This window comes from Lasiodiplodia theobromae (assembly GCF_012971845.1).
Source record: "Lasiodiplodia theobromae strain AM2As chromosome Unknown scaffold_22, whole genome shotgun sequence".
NCBI lineage: Eukaryota > Fungi > Ascomycota > Dothideomycetes > Botryosphaeriales > Botryosphaeriaceae > Lasiodiplodia > Lasiodiplodia theobromae.
In genome coordinates, this window is record NW_023336428.1 from 652,882 (window position 1) to 676,240 (window position 23,359).

The window sequence follows — 23,359 nt, forward strand, 5'->3', positions numbered from 1 at the left end:
AGATGACATACTTTAGTAAGAGAACTGCGGAAGCCAAGACGGTTAGTAGATGCGGTGAGTGGTGGTAATAGGCGTAAGGCGTAACCTCTGCTCTATGACCTCGTCGTTCCGTCACAGACTTCCTCAACTTCAATCTTATCGGACCATCGCAACTCCACCATGGCGAACGAATACCTATGTTACGATGGCTTTACCCCAAGCGAACCACATTAGTAGGTTCGTGCTCCTCTGAAAGGAAAACAGTGCCATGAATGATCAACCCGCCATCCGAGCTCAGCAGCTCCTCCACGGGTCGACAGGCCCAATCAACCAGGCACGTTCAGCCAGAGCAACAAAGAGACGATTTTTCAAGCTCATCCTACACATTCAGCGACTACAAACGGCGCGTAGAGGCGGAGAACGGAGAGGTGACTACAGGGACGCGCTACACGACGATGACCTCGACACCTCACCTCTTTCGCCACCAGCGAGAAAATCGAAAGAATTCCGCGAGTGGCCGGACGCAGTATCCGGACCCTGCAATACATAAGCCGCGAAAGCAAGCGCTCCAATTACAGATGGTTAGTGTAGGGAGCATGCTACGGCACTATGCCTTGCCACCAGGACCTTAAAGGTGTAAAACCCGAAGTGTTTGTGATCTGTGGGTTGCCCGTTTAGGTGAACGTCCTTAAGCGGCTCACGGGTTCGATTCTAGCTTGGTGTCATGCTGAGCTGGGGTTTAGAGCCTGGGATACGTGGAATACGTGACGATCCTTCCGGTTGCTTTTTTGCTTTTTGTCTCTCCACGCTCTATTATTGCCTGTCCTCATGCGCCTGTATTGTCATCATCTCTAAGTGCTGTCTGTTTCTTATTGCCTTTCTGATAAAGTCCTCACTTCGGCCAGCTCACCCTGAAGTGCCTGAACGCCAGCGGCTGTGATATAGCGTAGAGGACGGACAGGAACACTCAGACAAATGAAGCGGAAAGACACATCGGAAGCCTCTATAGAGCACCAGTAGAAGATATCGGAGAAAGGAATGTAAAGACATGATCCTGACTTTTCTTTTTCTTATGCTTTGATGAACCAACCCCACGCGCCGTTCGTAAAAATACCTACAACATAACCAAAGGTGACATCTCACTTTTTCTCTACCACCGCATCGGCGGAGCAGCCCCCCTCTCCCTCCTCCAACGCTCCTTGCCAGCAACATCCGCTGCTTCCCGCGGCCCGACACAAACCTCCTCGCCCTCATCGTCGTCATCATCATCATCAAAGGAGGGCATGGAGGAGCACGTGCCACCCAAATGCACCCAACTACCAGCGTACTTCTCCAACTTCAACTTTTCCTTTCCCTTCTTCTTCTCCTTCTTGTCAATAGGCTGCTGCTGAGGCGGCGTTGGCTGCTGCTGCTCCTCCTCCTCCACCCCGATTCCCGCCAAATGTACATCCAACGTCCAACCGCGCTTCACGCTCTTCTTCACCTTGTCCTTCCACCGCATCGTCGTCTTCTCTTCTTCTTCTTCTTCCCCCTGCTCGACGACGACCACCACATGATCTTCTCCATGTTTCTTGCGCGTGCGTCTACGCTCCACCATGTCGCTGTACGCAATCCCACTCGAACTGTATTTCCTCTGGTTAACAAAATGTCAAGGGCTCTCACAATAGTACTTCGGACCAGGGGACACTTACAACTTTCCCATCATCATCACCCGTATACACCGTCTGCGCCATGGGCAAGATGCACGTCACAGCACCAGGGTAATTCCCACCATCCTCCCGCGCCGGATCGACGTGATTGAGGCGCTTGACGACCTCGAGGATCCACTCGCCGGTGCCGGGCTCGAGCGTCTTCTGCCAGACGTTGACGACGCCGCGGCGGTGGCCCGTGAGGATGAGCTCGCGCTCGAGCCACTCGTTGCCGACGCCCTCGTAGAAGGCGCACGAGTACACCACGTCGTCGGGGTCGATCGAGTCGCACACGTCCTGGTCCAGCAGCAGCCGCCCGTTGAGCGTGTACAGCAGCAGCCGCGACCCCGTGCACAGCATCACGTGCCCGTTGACGTTGTTGATGCGTGCGCAGCTGACGGGCGCTGCCGCCGCGCCGCCCGGCTTGCTGATGCGGCGGACGAATTCCAGCCGGTTGAGGTCCCACAAGAAGACTTCGCCGCTCGGGTCGGCCGAGAGGAAGGTGCTGAAGGCGCGCGAGGTTGCGAGCACCGTGACGGGCGCGCGGTGGCCGAAGAAGCAGACCTTCGGCACGAGGTCGACCGTCTTGGAGTGGATGACGACGTTCCACACGGCGACGGTGCAGTCCGTGCCTGCGGTGATGAGTGTCTTGCCGTCGACGAAGGTGGCGCACGATATCTGGCCTTGGTGCAGGTGCTCCCATAGGCCGATCAGCTTTTTGCTGTCGGTGGCGTAGAAGCGTACGCTGCCATCGGCGAAGCCCCATTCCATGTAACGGTCGTAGCTCGGGGGGATGTTGATCCGGAATGCTGCAGAGCAAAGGATACGCTCCTGCTTCGGGTGGTACGTCAAGCTTGCCACGGACTCGTGCGCGTCGAGAAGCGTGAATGGAAGGCGCGTTAGAGAGTCGGCCGCGCCATCGAGCCGCTTGGGCTTTTGCGGATCACCTCGCGGGGGATGAGGCTTCTGGAAGACTTGGTGAGGGGTTTGACCGAAGTTGTGGATGATACCAATGGTGGCAAGACGCTCCACAGGATCATCGATGTTGTCCAGATCCTTGGCACCATGGTAAGAGAGGTAGTGGAAGACGTTCGTAGCGTCGACCGCAGCATCGCCTTGCTGCTTGTATCCGAAGACCAGGTCGATCCACTTGTGGAGATTCTTTGTCACGTAAGGGCTCTCCAGAGCCTCTCTGTGCTTAGCGATGAAGATCTCAGGGTCTCCCTTTGCCCATGGCGGGAGAGCCACGTCGTTGATCTTCTCACCAGTCACCTGCTTCGTACCGAAGTTGTAGCCGTTCATGTTGCTGAGGAACTCTGGCAGGTAGAAGAACTCTGGGATAAGCTCACGGACATCCGTCATGTTGTCCCTCGACGCCGATTTCCACGCCTTCTCGATGGAATCAAACAAACGGTCTGCGTGATCGAAGCTACCACCTTGGAGGAGGAGATAGGACTGCACGAACGGTTGAAGACGGATGAGATAGGACGTAACGATCATTGCTGACGAGTAGTGCGTGCCATAATGGAACACGGGATTCGTCCCATCACTCATCTCGGCAAATGTCTGATAACGTTCCTTGAACTCGGCCTCTCTCTGCTTCGTCTGGGCTCCCATAGGCTTCGACAAATCTCGGAATGTCTTTGGATTAGTCAGGTCCAACTCCTCGCTAGTGTAGTCGGCCAGAATCCATGGGAACACAGGGTACTGGGTCAGATCGTTGAAGGTCCTTCCAGCCATGGTGTTCACGAGCATGAGATAGTGGAAGTTGGAGATTTCACCCTTCAACCACTTCTTCGTAGCAGGGTTCTGAGCCATTGGGTTCAGGGCGTTGACCCACTTCGAAGCCATGGAAGGCGGCGCCTCCTCCGGCGTGCGCAGGGACTCCAGTCGCCAAGCATCCTCAGACTGTAGCGCAGACGGGCTCGTTACTTGAGGAGCTCTGGAGAGAAGCCTGGCGTGGAGGTCGTCTCGGATCTTGGGTGCGATGGCCGTCAGAAGGTAACTCCGCCCGTCAGTGAAGAAAATCTCGATGGCAACGTCGCGGAACAAGAAGCGCCTCTTTGAGATACTGATCACCTCCGGCCACTTCCAGTTACGTGTAGATTGCTCGCCGTCAACCATCTGTGGCCTCCTCTCCGTTGCCTTCTTTCCGGAGATCATTTGGACGTAACTGTCACGCTCCTCGGGCGGTGCCTGCCACACGCGAATGATTTCTCCGTCAGACCGCTGGAAGAAGTTGTCCAATAGGTACAGCGAGTCTTTGCCGAGGATAAGCAATCCCTCGCATGCTTCCAAACCAACGATACGGGACACGTTGAATACGTGTTGAACCTGATCTCCTGATTGAAGCGTGCGCATGACTTTGCGGTTCTTGTCCTCGAAGCCATCTTCGCCCTCGTTCGGATCTGCAACAAACTCAAAATCGTCGTCGGCATTGGACTGGACGGAGGATTGGCTGACCGACCGATCCCTACCGTTTTGGCCACTGGGGTGGGCGCTGTTTGGTGTGGCATTGGCAGCATCGGGAGTTGCGATCTGCGGAATGTTGGTCACAAGGCTGAGTTTTGTCTTGTGAACACCTTCGGAATCCCGCCTCTTTGGTTGATATTCATCATTTCGAGCCGTGGTCTTATCCGGGAGGATTCGGAGTCTCATTCTATTCCGGCCTTCTGTTTCATCAAGCTGCCACTTTGAAACCTCTTCGGACTCGAGCAAGGCACACGGTTCGCGCAGCGAACGATCGAGTTTTCCTAATGCAGATGCCAGGAAGGCGAGATTGTCCTGTTGATCTTGCTGTGCTCTTTGATGCTTCAATCGCTCGGCAGCGAAGATGTTGGCACGCCAGTGTGTTGTCGAGACTTCATGGCGATGCCAAGTGTTGTCTGCTGCTTCTTCTTCGGCCTGCCACTGCTTTAAGCGCTCACGCCGCTTGCTGACCCTAGTCTTTGCACTCTCTTCCGTCTTGCGGTTCTCTTCCGTGACAAATTCTTCCCAAGACTTTGACATTGCGCCAAAGAACAAGTTATCCAATTCGCTGCGACGTTCGTCGACCCAGGCTAGAAAAGCGTCATTGTCGAGCTCTGTCAACTTCATGAACTCGGTGAAGAGTTTGCGATCGTTACTCGAAGTTGTCTGATTCAGCATTTGTGACGTTTCGTCAGGCTTTTGCACGAGCATAAGCCTCCAGAAATCCGCAGCTGCTGCCCTGACGCGAGGGTCTCCGGAGACAAACTTCGTGTAAAGCAGGTAGCACAGCAGCCTGAGGTAGTTCCCTTCCAGGTTATCCGGGTGCAAGATGATTGTTTGCCAATAAGTCATCTTGTGCAGGAATGCAATGGCTTCGGTCTCGTTGTCGGGTTCATCCAGCTCGGAGAGGCGGAGCAAGGCGACACGGAAGAAGACGGTACGAACGGTCGAGATTGCTTGCGTGCAGAGACGTACTGCCTTTATCTGGGCCACGTCCGGGCGGTGCAAGTAGTCCAGTACTGTCCCAATAAAATCGAGCAACGCTTCGGCCCCATTCAAGAACCAGCCCTCAAAGACGGCTTCGGCCATGTGGAGTGTATAACGAGCAAGATTTGTAAGGACTCTTGGCTCAGAGAGTAGATCTTGGCGAAGCTGCAGCTCATTGGTGATCATCTGCATGGTGTGAAGGAGCACGTAGGATTCGAAGTATGCCTGATGTTCCTGAAAGCCAGGTGGGACCTTTAGGAAGAGTCCGAATCCAGTAAAGTCCTTTTTATGCAGTAGCTGGTCCAGGAAAACGCCAATGACAAGCTCAAGCAGGGATTGCACGACAGCATTGCCAACCTTCAGGTCTATAGAACTCGACCTTGACCTCTTTGGCGAGAGAACGGTATGGAGCCGTGCTGAAGTAGCGGGATATTTCGCTTTGTCGGAACTAATCAAAATGAAGGAATTTCCTCGTCTGAGCGGTGTAGCCTTCGAAGCAGAGGGGCTGCGGGGTGCCTCAATCGGAGTAGTGCGGACGATTGAAGGTTGAGAATCGCCCGGCCCTGTTTGAGGGTTTATAAGTACATCCTGGCCTTCAAACGTCAGGGCAGACCCGCGGGAGTGCAGCTCTGTTTCAGCGGATACGCTGTCGGAGGTGACGATGACTGGGTAGAGGACAAAAAGAAGATCCTGAATGTAGTTCGAAGCAATGGCGTATTCGCGGAAGTGTGGGGACTTCATGTGAACATCTGCTAAGAACTGAATGATCGTATGCAGAATTGCTGCATAGTCTACAAGCTTCTGCCTCGAAGATGGCTGTGGTGTTTCAGCTGTGCGATGTCAGTGGGAATATTCAGTATACGAGAGAAACTCTACTCACCTCTTGATGAAAGCTCGCTTTCCAATGACATGGAGCGCTTTCTGCCGGGGCCTTTGGGGAGTTCTACAGACGGCGTGCTCGGGTTGCCGCCGTTCTCGCCCTGACTTGTGGCCGGTCTGTCGAGCGCTTCCTGTTGTTTCACAACGACTCGGATACCCGTCTCGAGCATTGCCGTCATTGCCGGGAAAATGTCCGGATAAGCTATGTTGATCTGACCATTCGCCGACGAGAACGCATCCATCAGGTTAAAGAGGTCGAAATCTCTTTCGAAAGTGATCCTCCCAACATCTGCACCGAAGAGAATGGCAAAGCAAATAGTCCAGATTGGTGGTGTGTTCCACCAAGCCTTGAGGCGGTGCTTCAGGTTGGTGAATCCTCCGTCCTTTGTGAATTTCTTCACAAAGTGCGGGCCTTGAATTACCAGGAGCCGGGCAAGTATTTGCATGGTTGGAACGATTACCCGAGCATCATTCTCGGCAAGAAGATAAACCAGCCACTGACCCAAATCAGCCATCTCGTCCGATAAATCGGAGCAAATGCCTACCTTGTTGGTCACAGTCTTTGCAAAGCGCCGGATCTCCGTGGCACTTGCATCATCACAGAGAAACGCGGCGTATGCTTCCAGGATCTTGACGCCCAACTCCTTCTTTGGCATCACCTCCGATTCGGTCTGAAGGCTTGGTGTCATGGGCCGTGTGGAAGGGCTGGAGTTGGATAATAGTGGCTGCGTCGGTGCCCGCTTCATCTGCCTTGCATTACTGCCGGAGCGGAGCGGACGATTAACCAGTGTTCTGTTTTCCTGCAGAGCAAATGTGATGAAGAGTGCAAGTGACCTGAGGATATCCGAGGAGACGCTGCATTTCAAGAGAGCCTTGAATGCATTGAGGAAATGGGGGAAAACTTCGCCAGTAAAGTTTTCTCCCTTGAGCGCGTCAAGAAGCCTCTTTATGATGCCTGTGTATATGTTAGAACTGCCAAAATTATGCACATTTCCGGGTGATGGACTTACGCATGCGAGTAAGACGCTTCGCATTAAAGACATGATATTTACTGTCCTTTGCAAAGCATTCAAACTGCCTGTAGTACAGCTTTTGTGTATCGGCGGAGCATTTCCGCCAGATGTCAAAATCGATCAAAAGAGCTCTGTAAGCTAGAGGATTGATGATCTTGGACTCCTGAGGCTTATGTTCCTCAAATCCAACAAATCTAAGAATGAGCTGCAATAATTCGTAAGACAATGATTCGTGGTCTGGGTCATCAATCTGCCCTGTCGTCGCTCGGCCAAAGACCGATCCGAGACCGAGCTTATCCCGGAGCAGAGCAGCCAAAACGGCAAAGCCGTGTTCCCTCTCCATGGCCTCGCTATTTCTCCAGTTGTCGTGAACGGATTCGAACATAATCTGGACGGCAGTCATCAAAGCATTCCGTGTCGTAGCCAACTCGACCAGCTTCAGTCCAATGGCCGTTGTGCCTCCAACCCTCCAGCTTGCATCGTCCAGTGACTGAGGTACGACAACGACAGGTTCGCCGGCAAGAATAGCGACGCCATTCACCTGGCAAAGAGCATCGTTGATCGAGGGCACCGCAGCGTTGATGGCAATGCGATGACCCGCGCTTCGCGTGTAGTAGCGAAGGTTCTTTGCTGCTGCCTTTGACAACGATTTGACCAGCTGGGTTTCATCGATATGGTTCCTATCGTCGTCGTCCATAACGGCCGTTGGAGAGATACTGAGAAGGATCCGGCTTTCGGGGAGGATCGCGCCAGCCTTGTGACGCATAGCGGAAAGAATTTCGGAGCGTTCTTCCTTAGCTGGATGGAGTAGCTCATTGTAAAGGTTTAGATCCGCCGATGCATGATATGTGAGAAAAGACCCGAGGCAGTCCTGGAAGTTGCCATGGTATCTTGGCCCAAGCTTGTGGTATACAGCAACCAATTCGTCAGATAAAGCCTCTTGGAATAAGTGGAAGGACGCAATAGAAAGCTTCGTTGAGACGACATTTCTACCCAAGCGTGGAGAAATGGTATGCGGAGTGCCGAGAAAAGCTTCTATCGGCGAGTATGTGCGTTGGTTTGAACCAAATGCAGTGAAGCTCTCGGTACTGCTGCTATAGCTCGGTGGGTTAGAAGGAAAGTTGCATTTCACTTGTTCAGCGAATTCCCCATTGATGAATAAGTTCGCACGACTCAAACCAGCCACTTTTGGTCTGCGATGTACTATGGCAATGTGATACCAGACACCTTCTTCAAAGACGGCGGACTTGAACCTGACGCTGGGTCTGGAAGAGGTCGTTGATGTTTGCAGGATCAGATAATGAGATCCCTTTTCCAAATACACCAGAACGAAACAGGTCTGCGTTGAATCGTAGGCCCCGAAGATTGTGGTATGGAAGTTGTCGTCGTACTTGTCTACTCGAAGCCAAGCAGTAATCGTGTACCCTCCGTTTGAAGAGGTCGGAGGAAATGTTCTACCGAGGTCCCGAAGCTCGATCGAGGTGTATCCATGCAACGACATGTCCAGCTGGATGAAAGGAGCTTGCCTTGACGACTGAATGGCCGACAAAAGGAATTTGGCAGCTTCCTCTGACTTGGCGGCGAGTTTGTATAGATACCTGGCATCATCCAAGTCATTGATACCGTACGAAATGAGATCTTCAGTCAGCCTGGAAAGAAGGAAGTGCTCCGACGAGTCCTTCTCTGCCTCGAACATCAACGGCAACAGTGTTTTCAGTACGCCGGTTCCATGGGCTGCCAGCTTGTTATGCGCAGACATGGCAATGATTCTCTCCAAGACCAGAAGAACCGAAGTAGACAATCGCGGCGATCTTGACCCGACTGTCTTCTCCTGAAAGAGCATCAACCACGTATTGATGATCACTGGTAGTATCTCTGGATTTTGAAGGACTTCATTCCCACTGAAGAAGCCAGCCAGATGCTTTTCAAGCATGCCAATTGTAGGATCCCGGGAGTGTTCAGCCGACTTGTCAGCATTTCCAGCCCCCACAACGACCGCTTCAGTGGCATCTGGCTGGTGGTCTCCATTCGTGGCATCAGGCTGGAGGCTTCTAATGTCACGGAAGATCCGTGCCATGTTCTCCTCAGCCAGTGCAAATGCCACGAGACAGCCAAAGAGCTGCTCCTGCCCTGCATCGTCAAACGAACCAGTATCCTGAAAGCCGCCGCCAACGCCAGTGCTAATGAGGGCTTGTTCCAACGCTCTCCAACCACCATCCTCCACTTTCTTCCGGAAGAACCTGCGGTTGCCGGGGTGGTCGTTCAAGGCTTCGGAGAGCACGGCCAGCACGGCCTTGAGGAGCTCGAAGAACTCGGTGTGGTCATCTTTGGAAAGGGTCGAGGGGTTGTAGAAGCCGGAGACGGATCGGAGCGTGTCAATCAAGGCGGTGAGGCCCTTGGCCTGGCGAAAGGCGTCTTTGAGCTGGCGGGAGTCGGGCGAGTCTATCAATAGCTGGCGTATTCGTCGTAGGCAATCGCATTGAGTCTGGATGGTGTCGGCGGTGGACGAGGTGGAGCTCTGCGGGAGTGCGGCGATAAGGTTATCAACGAGGGTAAAGAGCTCCTTCAGGGTCGGGCTGTTCGTGCGGGAGGCGGCCGCAGACGAGCGGCGAGTGTGGTCGTCCATGATGGTACCTCCGGCTCAGCGCGGTCTAGGGTCCGAAGCAAAGACGGGAGTGGTACTCGGCTGGCATCTCACCCCGGCAGAGCGATCGCCGTCGGATGTGTCGAGTCGGGGAAAATGTCGCAGAGCTCGCTCGTCATCTGAAGGCGCAGACAGGCATGCGAGGCAGCTTGAGGCTGCGCGGGTTCGGTGGCGGGGGAGCGAGTAGCGATGTTGCGGGTGATACAGCACCGGAGTGGGCGAGGCGGGGCGAAGCGGCGTTGGTGGACTCGGCGGCCTGAGTAGCTGCGGCTCGGGCGGAGGCAAAGCAGCAGCAGAACACCCTCAGTAGTCGCCGTCAGCCCGCCGGTACGCGGTGGGGGTCAGGTGTGGGTTTCACGCGGGTGTCCTCAAAATCGAAGGTAGCTGGGGAGCTCCGCGCGGCATTGCCCAGCACAGCAAGCACAGCCTGAGACAGCTCGACCAGCACCGAGCCACACCCTAGCGAGCCATGACGCTACATCTCCGCCTCAGGGACACTCGGCGCGTAGCAGCCCCCGGCGCGAGGCCACGGGCGCACGGCAGCCGCGGACGCGTTAATCCGCTCACGCAGCGCCGTCTCTACAGTACGCGGTGCGGGCTCGTAGCGCACGCCAGTGCAAGCTCGCAGCTAACGCGGTTGGGAGGTCCCTGTCGCCGTCTCGAACTGCGCGCATTGCTCGCCGCACCAGCAGTGTACCTGGATTGGAGCCTTGACTCCGGCCGGATGCGCGTGACTGGTGCAGCGCGCTATGGTCCGCATTTGGCTTAGACTCTGGGGACGGAGGCTGGCAGCAGCTCCTCTTCGTCATCCGCCTCACCCATTGATAAGAGCTCCAGCTCCAGCTCCCTCGGCTTCCACTTCCCATCCACCTCTCCCCATCCCTTCACTCCCTCCCGCTTCGCATCACATCGTCTTGTCTACTTTCGCTCTCTTTCCTTGACGAGATCCGGGCGACCTCAGCAATCATGAAGGCTGCTATCGGCTTATCGCTGCTGCCCGTGCTGGCGACAGCTTCCCCGGTCTTGAACACCGGCTCTATCCACAACGACGCTGCTCCCGTCATCTCCTCGGTCAACTCCAAGGAGGTCCCCAACTCGTACATCATCAAGTTCAAGAGCCACGTCAAGCACGACGATGCGACCGCTCATCACACCTGGGTCCAGGAGATCCACAGCTCGAGCGAGACCGAGCGGACCGAGCTGCGCAAGCGCTCGCAGTTCCCCATCGTCGACGAGGTGTTCGAGGGCCTCAAGCACACCTACAACGTCGCCGGCGGCTTCCTCGGCTACTCCGGCCACTTCGATGAGGATGTCATCGAGCAGATTCGGAGACACCCCGATGTAAGTCATCTGTAACATGCGCCCGCCCCGTCCGGTCTCGGACGCTCCCCATCGCACCACCATCCTCCCGTCTTCCCCACGCCCCTGGCATCTGCAAGCTACACGGTAGCTATGCTGTCGCACTTCCCCTTTGACACACGTGACTTGCTTTGTTACGTCTCATCACGCCATACTGACGAGCTTGGTGCCTAGGTCGAGTACGTCGAGAAGGACTCCGAGGTCCACACCATGAAGGATGACGACTACGAGGTCGAGAAGAACGCCCCCTGGGGTCTCGCCCGTATCTCTCACCGTGAGAGCCTGAGCTTCGGCACCTTCAGCAAATACTTGTACACTGCCGATGGTGGAGAGGGTGTCGATGTCTACGTTATCGACACCGGCACCAACACCGAGCACGTCGACTTCGAGGGTCGCGCTCACTGGGGCAAGACCATCCCTCAGGGCGATGCCGATGAGGATGGAAACGGCCACGGCACCCACTGCTCTGGCACCGTCGCCGGCAAGAAGTACGGTGTTGCCAAGAAGGCCAACGTCTACGCCGTCAAGGTCCTCCGCTCCAACGGCTCCGGCACCATGTCCGACGTCGTCAAGGGTGTTGAGTACGCTGCTGAGCAGCACGCTTCCAAGGTTGAAGCTGCCAAGTCCGGCAAGGGCAAGAAGGGCTTCAAGGGCTCCGCTGCCAACATGAGTCTTGGCGGTGGCAAGTCCACCACTCTCGACCTCGCTGTCAACGCTGCTGTCGATGCTGGTATCCACTTCGCTGTTGCTGCCGGTAACGACAACGCCGACTCCTGCAGGTACTCGCCTGCTGGTGCCGAGAAGGCCGTCACTGTCGGAGCCTCGACTCTCGCTGACGAGCGTGCCTACTTCTCCAACTACGGCAAGTGCAACGACATCTTCGCCCCCGGCCTCAACATTCTGTCCACCTGGATTGGCAGCAAGTACGCCACCAACAAGATCTCGGGTACCTCGATGGCCTCTCCCCACATTGCTGGCCTTCTTGCCTACTTCCTGTCGCTTCAGCCTGCCTCTGACTCTGCCTACTCCGTTGCGGAGATCACCCCCGCCAAGCTCAAGAAGCAGCTCATCGCTGTCGCTACTGAGGATGCTCTGAGCGATGTTCCCAGCGATACCACCAACGTAAGTTCCGATCATCCGCTATCATTTGAAATGCGTCTTGCTAATCAATTATGCAGCTCCTTGCCTGGAACGGCGGTGGCAAGTCCAACTACAGCGAGATCGTCGCCGACGGTGGCTACAAGCTTACCTCCAAGGTCATTGACATCTCCCTGCCCTCGATGGAGGATGTTGAGGAGGAGGTCGAGAGCGTCAGCCGCAAGTTCTCCGCTGGCTCCGAGAAGCTCGAGTCCAAGATCGAGAAGCTTGCTGAGAAGTTCGAGGACTTCGTCGCCGACGAGATGGAGGACTTCCTTGAGGAGTTCAAGCGCCACCGCGCTGCTAAGCACGAGTCCATGTAAATGGTGGACGTGCATTTCACTTGAGGATATCACATTATGAATTGGGCGGTGCCAGTGTGGCTCCCCAATAGACATATTTGGGAACAGGTTACGGAGCAGACATGTTTTTCATCTTGGGAGAGGTTACGGTAATTCGTTTATGGGTCATGGCATTCATAGGCATAGATTGGGAAGCCCGGTCGCATATGCTTCGTAGGTTCGCAATGTAAGCTTGAAATTCGCACACACGATGGTTCCCAACATTTGGTATCACTCGGAGGCGCGTCAAGGTGGCGAAGTCCGAAGTGTGGTTCTTGGCCAGATAAGCGCTGCCCCAACACCAATCAGCAACAGCAATGCAGGCAAACTGTCGTGTGTCCTTTTGGAGGTGCATCCACGGGGAAAGCTGTCATGGGGCAACCCTGAAAGCTTGGGCCCGTATCTCCATGCAGATCACCGGTGTCCTCCAATCGGCAAAGAGCTGTCTGCCGCGTCCGCAGATCTTACCCAACAGAAGCCGCCGCCAGAACAGGTCATCTGGAACAGCGACTGTGCAAGGGACAGTCACGCAAAGCTCTCCGCTTACCAAATAGCCTTCGAAACTAGACCCCACTTCTTGGTAGGTTTGGTGTGGACGCTGTGCTGTGGTAAGCGCTGACATGAACACGCAATCGAGCGGGCATGAGTGGAGTGGTTCTGCCCTTTGTTGGACCATCCTGAGACACTGCAAAAGCCTCACTGACAAGATCAAAGCACGACACTGAAAATCCCTTCGCAGTAGTTTTAGGTACATAAGTTCCCATTACACCAAGGCAATGTACCCTTTAGAGACTACTTCGAAAGTACCTGCCAATTTTCCTCTGCAGCAGTATTCAAGGCCGGGGTCTACCTTGCAACAACACCACATTTTTTCCTCGGATTTGCAATACGGTGACTCATTTTTTTCAACAAAACACTTAGTGGGAGTTTTAAAATCATTCGTGTCGTGCTAGTGTTGCTGCACCTTTCTTGTGGTCAGCTAAAATGTGAGTTTTAAACCTATACGCTATAACGTCAAAGGTGAGGCTCATCGCAGCATTCCTCGCGCTTTCCATTCTCTCTTTCCGATATTGGGCGAAATCTGATCAACCAAGATCCAGCTTCCCGGCCACCTGGTTTGGCGAGCGCTTGCCGAAGCAATGGCGGGCTGTCCCTGCCGAAACGGCAGGCCCAGCCTGCCGATTGGCTCCCTCCCTAGATCCAGATGAACCCTCAATAGTTCCTCTCTTCTCCACATGATACCGTTGTTTGTTCGCCGAAGCCGAACCCGCATACTTCTTCTCGATTCGGCATCTTGGATATCGTTGGCATCCTCGATACGACCGCGCTTGCGGTCGACCGCTCCCTCTACATCTGTCCATGCTATCGCGTGCCTCCAGTGACGCCGGCACACGGCTGCGACACGCCAAGTCAACGTCTTCGGTCCATTCAAGAGGCAGAAGTGCCGCAGCTGGGCCCTCCGACCCCTTCATCGTCCGAGAGCATGCCACCACCGCTGCTGTGCAGGCATTCGAACGAGCAAATGCATTGGACCGCGGCAAATGCCGGCCTGAACAAAGCTTGGAATTAGCAAGACGCAGAAGTAACGCGAGTAGGGCGTCGCAGGGCTCACACTTCCCGCCGCGCGGCTCAAGCCTTCGACAGGCTGGAGAAGACAGCGCAGCCAGGCGCCGGCAGTCAACACAGCCTCAACGAATCAGTCTCGACAGGGAACAGAATAACAGGCCTAACGCTACAGCGGCACTGGCTGCCACTCCTCAGCACACCATAACCGAGAGTATACCTACATCTATCGCCTCTGCCCCTCCAATTTCCAGAGAGATGCTTCCGGCTGCATCTCCGGCCATCGCCCCTGCTACACCGGTACAGAAGCACGTCCGCAAGTCTCGCTCCATGTACACTTCATGGAGCCTTGGAATTGGAAGCTCTCGCGATATACACCCAGGTACATCCATGAACAGCAGGCGTTCCAGCAGCCAGAAGGCCAGAGAAAGCAGAGTGCCAGTGACATCAATTAGTGAAGACGATACAATTCCCCAGACTTTTTCAACAGCACCAGCCTCTGGGGAGATCGCGGCGGCTCGCGATAAAGTGCTGCAAGATTTTCAGAAGAACAGGTTAATAACGCGGCCATCCTTCGTCTTCACTCCTTTCAAGAAGCGCCAGGACAGACAGCCACAGCACCAATCTAGTGCTACTTCCGAGGGAAGTCCCCCGCATGAGACACCACCTCTGAGCATTTCGGGACCTGCTATCGCATCTTCAAAGCCCGAGGAGAAACGATCTTTCTCCGGGTCTCTGAAGACAAAACTCAAAAAAGTATTTCGCAAGACGTCAAAGCCTACAATCTCCTTACCAGTTCAACAGGTCGATGCGTCTCGTGTATACTTCAGCAATTCAATCCAGGCCACACCAAGGGAAGTCTCGCCTGGCACTGCTACAGCTGCGCCGATGGACTACTTCACTACAACAGAGCCCCCCAGGCAGGTATCGCGTCAGCGAACATTGTCAGACGTCTCGCACCACTCTCGAGAATCCGGCGATGATCACGATGCAACAGACATTAGCAAATCTCGTGTCACTAGCTGGACAAACTCGTCGGCAACGACCAGCATAAACGGCCGTGATCCGAAAAGGCTTTCAATTATCCCAGAAACGGAGCCTGCATGTGAGAGAAAGCGCAGCGCCGCCTCATTACTGGGTAGAAGCACATTCAGAAAGCCTGCGAATACATCACCTGTTGCCAAAGGTCCCGACGCTTTTGATGTATTCTCGGCGTTGAAAAGCAGACTTGAAAAGGCCGGGTTGGACAGCAATCTTGATCCAAATCTTTTGACATCAGGAAATCAATCACTGCATGAAAAGACGGAGCGAGCTACGCTTCCTTCCCAGATCCGCAACACGTCGGGCGCATCATCCAGAGTCAGCCGTGCTACTAAGGCAACCATTCGCTCAGTCACACCGGACGCTTTTGGAAAGTCTCGTTCAAAGGAGCGGAGGGGTGGTGGCCACCAACAATTCGACGACCAGGACGATTCAGGTCGCGGTTCACCCGAAGATGATGATTCCGGACTTGTTCTCCCTCGCATCCGCCTCCAGCGCGCTGCGAAGGCAACGATACCCACACCTGAACAGATCGCGAGACGCAAATGCAAGTCAGAGAGCCGTTGGCAGTCTCAGCTCAACCAGGGTCATTCCCCGGTCTTTTCCAGAAACTTGAAGAGGGCAATGGCAGGTGTGAATCCTTATGAACTCACTCGACTCGACTCCTCGCCAAGCCCATCGAAGAGCATTGAAGCTCCTCCACGTACCTCTAGTCGCAAACCGCAGCAACCGGTCGATATGCTTAATCCGAGCTGGCCTTCAAGAGCCGACATCATGTCGCCCAGTGTCTATTCACGAGACTCTACCGGAGAGTCCCCTGTCAGAAAGGAGAGTGATGGATCGAACTGCCCACCTGGTACCGTAGTTATCGTTTCGAGCCACTCTGCAAAAAGCTACACGTTGGGATCTTCACCAAAGAAAGATGCCACTGTTGGAACCGTTCGTTCAAGCAAGGATTGGAAGAAATGGCTGTCTAAGGAAGTCTCGGAACTTGACCTGAGTCAGGACTTTGACATGAGCATGACGGAAGAATGGTTACTGAAGCCCGTTGGGCACCAAAGAGAACATGCAGAAATTGTTGGCGTGGGAGACGGCGATGACGAGGTCGTTATCTTTAAATCACGGCCAGCTTCGCACAACTATCCGAATACCCGCCCTGAAAGGCTCACTTTGATCGAGCCTAAAGAAAGAATAGCAGGACCATCTGATCGACCAAAAGCGGGCGATATGAAGTCTGGAAACCATGCCACCGGCGCAAGCACTGAGACACCGCCCAGTGAAGCTGAGGATCAAGTCGGTCTTCGCGGTATTAAGAGTAGCACCCACAAGAGCGAAGTCCTCGCAGAGAAGGACAGTGGAACTGCACAGATCGAGTCGAAGAACAGCAACAGCCCCAGCACGTCAGGATCCGGCTCTAGCACCGATCGTGAATCAGAGTCAGCATCATCTTCAGAGCCCGAGGAGAAGATACCAGTCAGCAGCCTCGCAGACCAGACCATCCGCACCTCCCAATCTTGCCAATCCGTCCGCCGTTCCGCAGGCCGCAGTCACTCCAGTCTCGCTCACTACACCACGTCCGCCGAAGATCCCGTCGTCATGCAGCAGCATCAGCAGCAAAGGCCAGCGGTCGTCCCTACTTACTCTTCTTCCGTCGAACCCGCCACTGCCCCTGCTGCTGCCAATCCGCCCTTCCGCTACCGCCCTGCCGGCACTATCACGCCCTTCTCCCGGCCCCGTTCCGCCTTCGACCTCCGCCAGCAGCGCAGCGGCGATCAGCTCCGCTCCACCATACAACGCAGCAGCCCGGTAGCAGCAGCACACAGCCCTACTGCCATCCCCATCGCCGCCGGCTCCACCCTCCTCCTGCCCCCTCCCCCTCACCCGCACCACCACCACCACCACCCCCACCACCTCCGCCGGAAGCCCGTGGCAGTCGGCGGCTCGCACCGCGGCCGCGGCCGCCTGACGCCGAGCCCAACGCCCAACCCCAGCATGGAGGGCGACACGGTGCAGACGATCATGCAGGGACCATACAGCAAGAGCAGCAACAGTGAAGCGGCAGCGGCAGCGGCGCCATCCCCCTCCACGCCCCCATGGATCCCGCCTCCGCCACCATCGCTCGGCCGCGCATCGCTTTCGCGGCACAACCACCACCACAATCCCGGCAGCCCGTCTCCGCTCTCACTGTCAGCAACAACTAGTCCTTATCATACTCACCATCATACCCATCACAACCACTATCAACAACAGCAACACCATCAGCAACTCTTGACGACCCGCCAGAGCACGCCGGCGCTGCGCGTCACGCCCAAGCCTAGCTCGATGCGCTTGTATCAGCAGAGCTACGTCGGGTTCAAGGAGAATGCGTCGCCTACCGCCTCCATGACGACGACGCCCGTGGTGACGGCAGCAGCGAAGGAGTTTTTCTTCGGGGCGGAGAATGGAGGTGGTGGCGCTGCTGGTACTGGTGCTGCGGAGAGCGATCGCGGGACGCCGAGTCCTGGACAGTTGCTTGCTGAGAAGTGGTTGTCGACGAGGCAGCAGCAGCAGCAGCAGAAGCAGAAGAAGTCCGGTGCTGCTGCGGTGACGCCGCCGGAGGAGAAAGGCGGGGGGAGTGGTAATAATGTGAAGGGGGAGAGCGGGAGTATGGCGTTCTTGTGAGTGTTGTGGGGCAGTGGTGAGTTTCTGGCGCAGGGAGGGGGTGTGGATGGATGGTTCGTTGATTGGTTGCTTTGGATGATGGGCACGTTGCCTGATGCGGCTCAGTTCTTCCCCCTTGGCTTGTGTTGCGTTGATGTTCGTCGTTCTTCTTTTTTGCTTGGGGGGCCTGGTTGGAGGTCCCGTTTTCAAGTATGCTCACTTCAGAGCTTCGCTTCTCTTCTTCTTGTATATTTTATCTTATCAGTCCCTTTTTTCATCTTTCGGAGGCTTTCCCTCGTTCTCCGATATTCACTGTTTGGCATGCAGCATACTACCTCTCTCAACAAACTTCATACGGAAGCGCAAGTAGCATGAAGTTCACGGAGTTGATATAATTCCAATCTCTCTCTTAGGAAAAACATCCTTTATCAAATTGTTTCTTCATTTTACGTGGTACCTCAGGTGTGAGAAAGGAGAGCCAGATCTGAGTGTAAAATATCAATGGGCGGTAATGCGTGCGAGAGCCGTGGGTCTAGCGCGGTGGTGGTGGCAGACGATTTGAGCTCTCTGTGCCAGGCTGCGAGGAATGCCGAACCACTGTTCGTTCTTGCAGTGAGTCCTATCATCAATCATTCGCCATCGTCGCTAGCCATTTCACCAGAGGGACTGCCGTTCTTTCCATTACCTAGGGAACCTCTGCCTTTGCCGAGGCTCTGGTTCGCCTGAATGGGTCTGTGGTGTCTCCAGCAGCATTGTTGTGCCATACGCCCAGCATGCCTTCGACATCTTGATCGAACGAAGCGTCATAGCGATCTTTGTCGGGTGGGAGCTAGGCCGTCGAGCCTTCTGCCGGCGCCTGCATTCCTGACTTCCGCCTCCGATAGAAATATCCGGACACAGAGGTGAGTGTTCACTGGAGTATACAAATCCATCTGGCGATTGGATTCAATTAACCCACGCAAGCAAGATGCTTTCCAATGGAAGAAAATCTTGGGGGAGGGAAAGCCCGATGGTTCCGTCATCGGGCTGTGCCAGCATCGCAGCCAGTCTTGATAAGGCTACCGGATAGACTGGAGCACAACGACCAGGACTAAACCAAAGAAGCCCTTAGCAACAGACGACGAGCACGATTGTCGTTATTTAACGATACGCCCGTAATCACCTCTGTCGTCATGGCTCTTCGGCGAAAATGAGGAGCGGCGGCGAAGGCCCAAATGACCGCCGTCATCGCGCCGCTAGCTGGAACACAGGTTATCTCTTGTCAGCCTTATCCCCGAGTGCATGATCCCTGGCACACACACAACGTCAAAGCAGCAAGAGGGCAAGGTTGCCCGGCAGATGATGATGAGTCGAAATGAAGTGGGTCAACAAGTGAGGCGGCGACGGAGCTCGGCCTTTGTGTGCTCACACTTTTAACCATTCATCTCCGGTTCATGTTGGAATTGGTCGTCATGGTCAAGAAGCAGCAGATACGGTGAACGCTGCGGATACAGTTCGCTATGGAGATCTGTCCGCGTCGTGAAAAAAAAAAAAAAAAAGCAAGCAGCACTAGCCACGTCTGCATCGCCATGACTTTGCATACAGATGAGACGGCGGCGGCGGCGGGAAAGTCGTTGTAACGTGGTGGACGTTGGGATGAATTTAAGATGTCCAACGAACGATAGCCTCGGCCCTTCCTCCGTGGCCAATCGTTTCGGCAGACAAGGATCGATCTCGTTCGGTCGGCCAACGGTTTTCAATCAAGTTTCCAATGCAGCAGGGATGGGGTGTTGGCAGAGAGGAAGAAGGAGGAGGAGGAGGAGGAGTGTGAGACGCATGTGTGTCCCTGCACACCATCTTCTCTTTCCCTTTCTTACGGCATTCCGGACCTTGCTTGCTTTAGCCGTCCGCCGCTGCTTGCTGTAACGAGGCTGGAGGAGCGGAAGCAGGCCAAAAGTCCGATCATATTCCCCACCGGCGCGGCCCTTGATCCAACAAATCGGGAAGAGGGGGAAAAGCCGTCCTCTGCATCCGGCCGACTCCACTCAATCATCCTAATCCTGCCATCGGCATCTGCCTGGAGGGGGGTTGGGGGGCAAAAAAGAAGGGAGATCTTTGCGCCGCGGAATCGGCACCGTCAATGACTGGCTGCATGACAACCCCGACCGGGACTGTGTGCAAGCCACCACATATGCATCACGCCCCCTACTCTGTCCTGCAGGAGCAGCGCGGGTTGGCCGGCAGGCAGCAGAACAGAGCGAGTCGAGCCGACGCGGAAAGGCTGCAGAAATTCAAGCGGCGGCGGCGGCGGTGGTGGCCGCACGGCGCGGCGCGGCACGACACACGACTTGTGTATGGCAAGCAGTATTTGACACAGCAAGGCCCGTAACCGAGTAAGTAAGCGAACGTTAGCGCAAAGCATTTGCCTCTTCCTTTTTTAAGGCCTGCTACTAGCGATTCTTCGATCATCAGCTCGATGGGTATTTTGGCCCAGAAAAAGAGGATCCGCATTTATTTCCCCTGGTGCCTCTTTTTTCGAATGATGGCAATTGGAGGACGGAGGGGCGCGCGCCCGGAAAACGGACCGAAGCCGTTCCTTCCGGCTCTCCGGCCGCCCGCTTTTTTCCTTGTGTGTGTCGTCTCTGTTGGCCCTATAACCTGCACTTTGCAGCTTTTCGTTACCCGGTCCCCACTTTTTTTCGGCCGCCTTTCTTTCGCACAGAGATCCAAGGGTTCGACGGCGGGCGGCGCCATCGATCGCCATAGCGAACCGTCGTAATACCGGGCTGCTTCCTTCAAGAAGTTTATTGTTCGCCTCGCCTCGCTTGACTTGCTACACCAGAGGAGCGGATCGACGTTCTTCGAGTCGTTTTTTTGCTTGTGATGATGGCCTGCTTGCTCCGGCGCCCGAGGTTGATGAATGCTCCTCCGGCATTGGTTGCGAATGGTTGGTTGTTTGTTTACAGTACGGGAGAAAGTGGAGAGCACTGCTCTTCTGCGGGAGCGAACGAGGGACGAACGGGCCACGCGGTTTTCGGCTCTGGTTGCTCTCTTTTTCCCGTCCTACTACTCTCTGTCGCCTCTCGCCTCTTCCCATCTCTCCTCACCGTAACCGAGCGGGATGGCGGATGCGCACGTGCCGAAGTAATACGCAGACCCTTGATTGGCCTCGGATACGTCGAGACCGCACATCACTCCTGGTGGAACAAGGCGACGGGGGGGGCGTACGTAAGTCGACGACAATTGTCGGCAAGCCGAGTCGTGCCTCGGGAAAGGAATGGGGGGGAAACGGGAGGCAGAAAAAAGGGCCGTGGCCGCACTGACCAGCCTCTACGACGACCCTTTGTCCTACGCGAGAGGAGTTAAGGATCGTAGGGCTTGAGGAGAGGAGCGGAGCGGAAGTGATGACCTCATTGGCGGAGAGATCAGCGCGTACACATACAATAATAGGGAGCTAGAACAGAGGGAAAAAAAGCAAAGGGCAAGTGGTCCAAGAGCAGGAGCGCAGGGTCCACGGTCTGAGACCTCAGGGTCCGGCTGTTGCTGTCATCGATGATGCAGGTGCGAGTCTTTCCCACGTCCTTGCGTTGGGAGCATTGATCATATAGAGGATGAGAGAGAGGGAGAGGGAGAAGGGACAGGAACGAAGGGGATAGCGGAAGCGGGGCGGGGCGAGGCGAGGCGAGGCGCGCCATTTTGCGAAGCGGTACCTATTGTACATCTACTCCGTACCTAGTAAGCGGAGGCGTGTCTAGACACGCGGTCCTGAGCGATCGAAGGGTCGAGGTTGATAGGCCGCCTGTTCTGCTGACCATTATTCGACCATAGTCTGGCCGCGTGGTTACCAGCCATCTACGGAGAAATAAGCAGGTGCTCAGCTACGGCTACCCGCGGCTGGGCGAATCGCCGGACGAGGACGAGGGCGTGAGGGCACGACTGGCGGAATCATCCCACTCTCAGGCTGGCTGATTGGGCAAATGAGGCTGGCATGCGCGAGCTTGGCTTCAGGTAGGGCTCGAGAGCAAGCGAGGACGCGGCCATCGCTGGGCGCCGAACGCGAATGCTAAGGGCAAAGGGTGAATGGTAGTATGGCCACCCGGCCTCGCACGCACACAGGGGTCGGTTGAAGCGCGATGCACGCACGCATCCGGGAGAGGCGGTGGCCTGATTTGCGGCAAGGCGGTGACCGCTTGGGATGGAGGCGAGACTAGCGAGCGAGCGTCAAGGTGGCGGGCCGCAGGGACTCGCCAGCAGAGACGAGAGATCTGCCTTATCCCCAAGAATTGCAGGCTGGGCGTGAAAGGGGACGGATGCCAACGGCAATTTGGAACGATCCGATGGATGCCCAGCCTGCGGAAAGCATCGCGATTGACCCCGTGCCCAAAATAAGACAACATGGCAAAGTTACGATTCAGTAGCCCAACTATGTCTTGCGGACTACTCCTTGTTCCTGACCGGCGGTGCGAGCAGTGAAACCGTTTCAGGTATCACGGCTTGAGAGCCCAATCTTCCTCGTATAGCTGCTATTATCAATGATGTCAACGTGTATCAAGTTGGGCCTCCGCAGTCCCGCTCAGGATTCCCATCAGGGACCCGCTTCTGGCATCAATCCGGGCAACACGGCAATTCTCGGCAGACAGCAACTCGGCATCGTGTTACTAGCATTAACGTTGGACTGCATACGTACGACGCATAGACAGAAAAGCCGAAAAAACAAGCGTGCTGGCTCGCCCCATGGCACACGAAACATTCACCCTCAAATCCACACTTCGCAGGCTATGCAGGAGGCTGAGCCAGTAGGTCATGAGAAACCAGCCGTTTGGAAGGCGTCCGAGAGGCCAGATCGAAGAAAACGGTGTCGCACAGACTATGTACAGGGGCCAGAGAAGTCGTTGCACGCGTGGACATTCGCAGTCATTTGTTTTTTTTCGCTGCTTCATAAACTACGGAGTAATCCGGCGTCTTTCCACAAGGAAAGAACTGGGCCAAGGGATGGTTGTGTGTAACACACATGGACAGGAAAGTCGCGCTTTCCAGAGCACGGCAACGCTGTCGGTGGAGCGAATGCCAAACTACGATCCATGGGGGTTGGTGGTGTTCCTCCGAGCGGGAGCAAGCAGCAGAACTGGATATCGCCGAAAGCTGATGGTGCAGCGCAGAACGAGCAGCAGCCGGATGTCCTGGACAGAAGCAAGGTGTTCCTCCCTCGTGAGACGCCGGACGCTAGTAATCGCCATATGAACGGTAGACAGAAAAGCAAACAACGCAGAAGCCCCTAAATGAAAAACGCATTAAGTCATGTAGTAGCCATCACTCCATCCCTGTGCACGCCATGCGGTAAAAGATGTGGTCCACGGAATCCAATACGGTGGGACGAGACTGAGAAGGACAAACAATCCAGGATGGCTGACCAGGTCTAAATCCGGCTCTGAAAGGCACCCAAGGAGACTGAGGTGGAACGCACTACATCCAGACTGGCGGCCAGTATCCAGGAAGACAAGGAAGGATTCTTTCTTTCCGAATCCGTGGAACAACCCTAGACCAGGCAAAGGGCCGGCAAAAGGAAGGCAAGACTCTACAATGCCACAGGGTATGGTAAAAGAAACATCATTTTAGACAAGCAGGCACGCTGGCTGCAGG

The 23,359-nt window shown here is 55.3% G+C and overlaps 3 protein-coding genes across 3 annotated transcripts; 2 read left to right on the forward strand and 1 right to left on the reverse strand.

Annotated features, from left to right (window-relative positions):
• Window positions 1–1,129: 1,129 nt before the first annotated feature.
• On the reverse strand, window positions 1,130–9,641 carry LTHEOB_7478 (Beige beach domain-containing protein; the record flags this gene model as incomplete). The annotated part of the gene is made up of 5 exons (XM_035516848.1): window positions 1,130–1,612; window positions 1,671–5,953; window positions 6,004–6,499; window positions 6,548–6,957; window positions 7,013–9,641. 5 exons carry the CDS (start codon window positions 9,639–9,641, stop codon window positions 1,130–1,132), a joined length of 8,301 nt encoding a protein of 2,766 aa, XP_035371449.1.
• Window positions 9,642–10,625: 984 nt separating this feature from the next.
• Window positions 10,626–12,478, forward strand: LTHEOB_7479 (Autophagic serine protease alp2; the record flags this gene model as incomplete). The annotated part of the gene is made up of 3 exons (XM_035516849.1): window positions 10,626–11,000; window positions 11,193–12,140; window positions 12,197–12,478. 3 exons carry the CDS (start codon window positions 10,626–10,628, stop codon window positions 12,476–12,478), a joined length of 1,605 nt encoding a protein of 534 aa, XP_035371450.1.
• A 3,396-nt stretch (window positions 12,479–15,874) lies between these two features.
• Window positions 15,875–17,761, forward strand: LTHEOB_7480 (uncharacterized protein; the record flags this gene model as incomplete). Its single annotated transcript, XM_035516851.1, has 1 exon — window positions 15,875–17,761. The coding sequence occupies one exon, from the start codon at window positions 15,875–15,877 to the stop codon at window positions 17,759–17,761; it is 1,887 nt and encodes a 628-aa protein (XP_035371451.1).
• Between the last annotated feature and the right edge of the window lie 5,598 nt (window positions 17,762–23,359).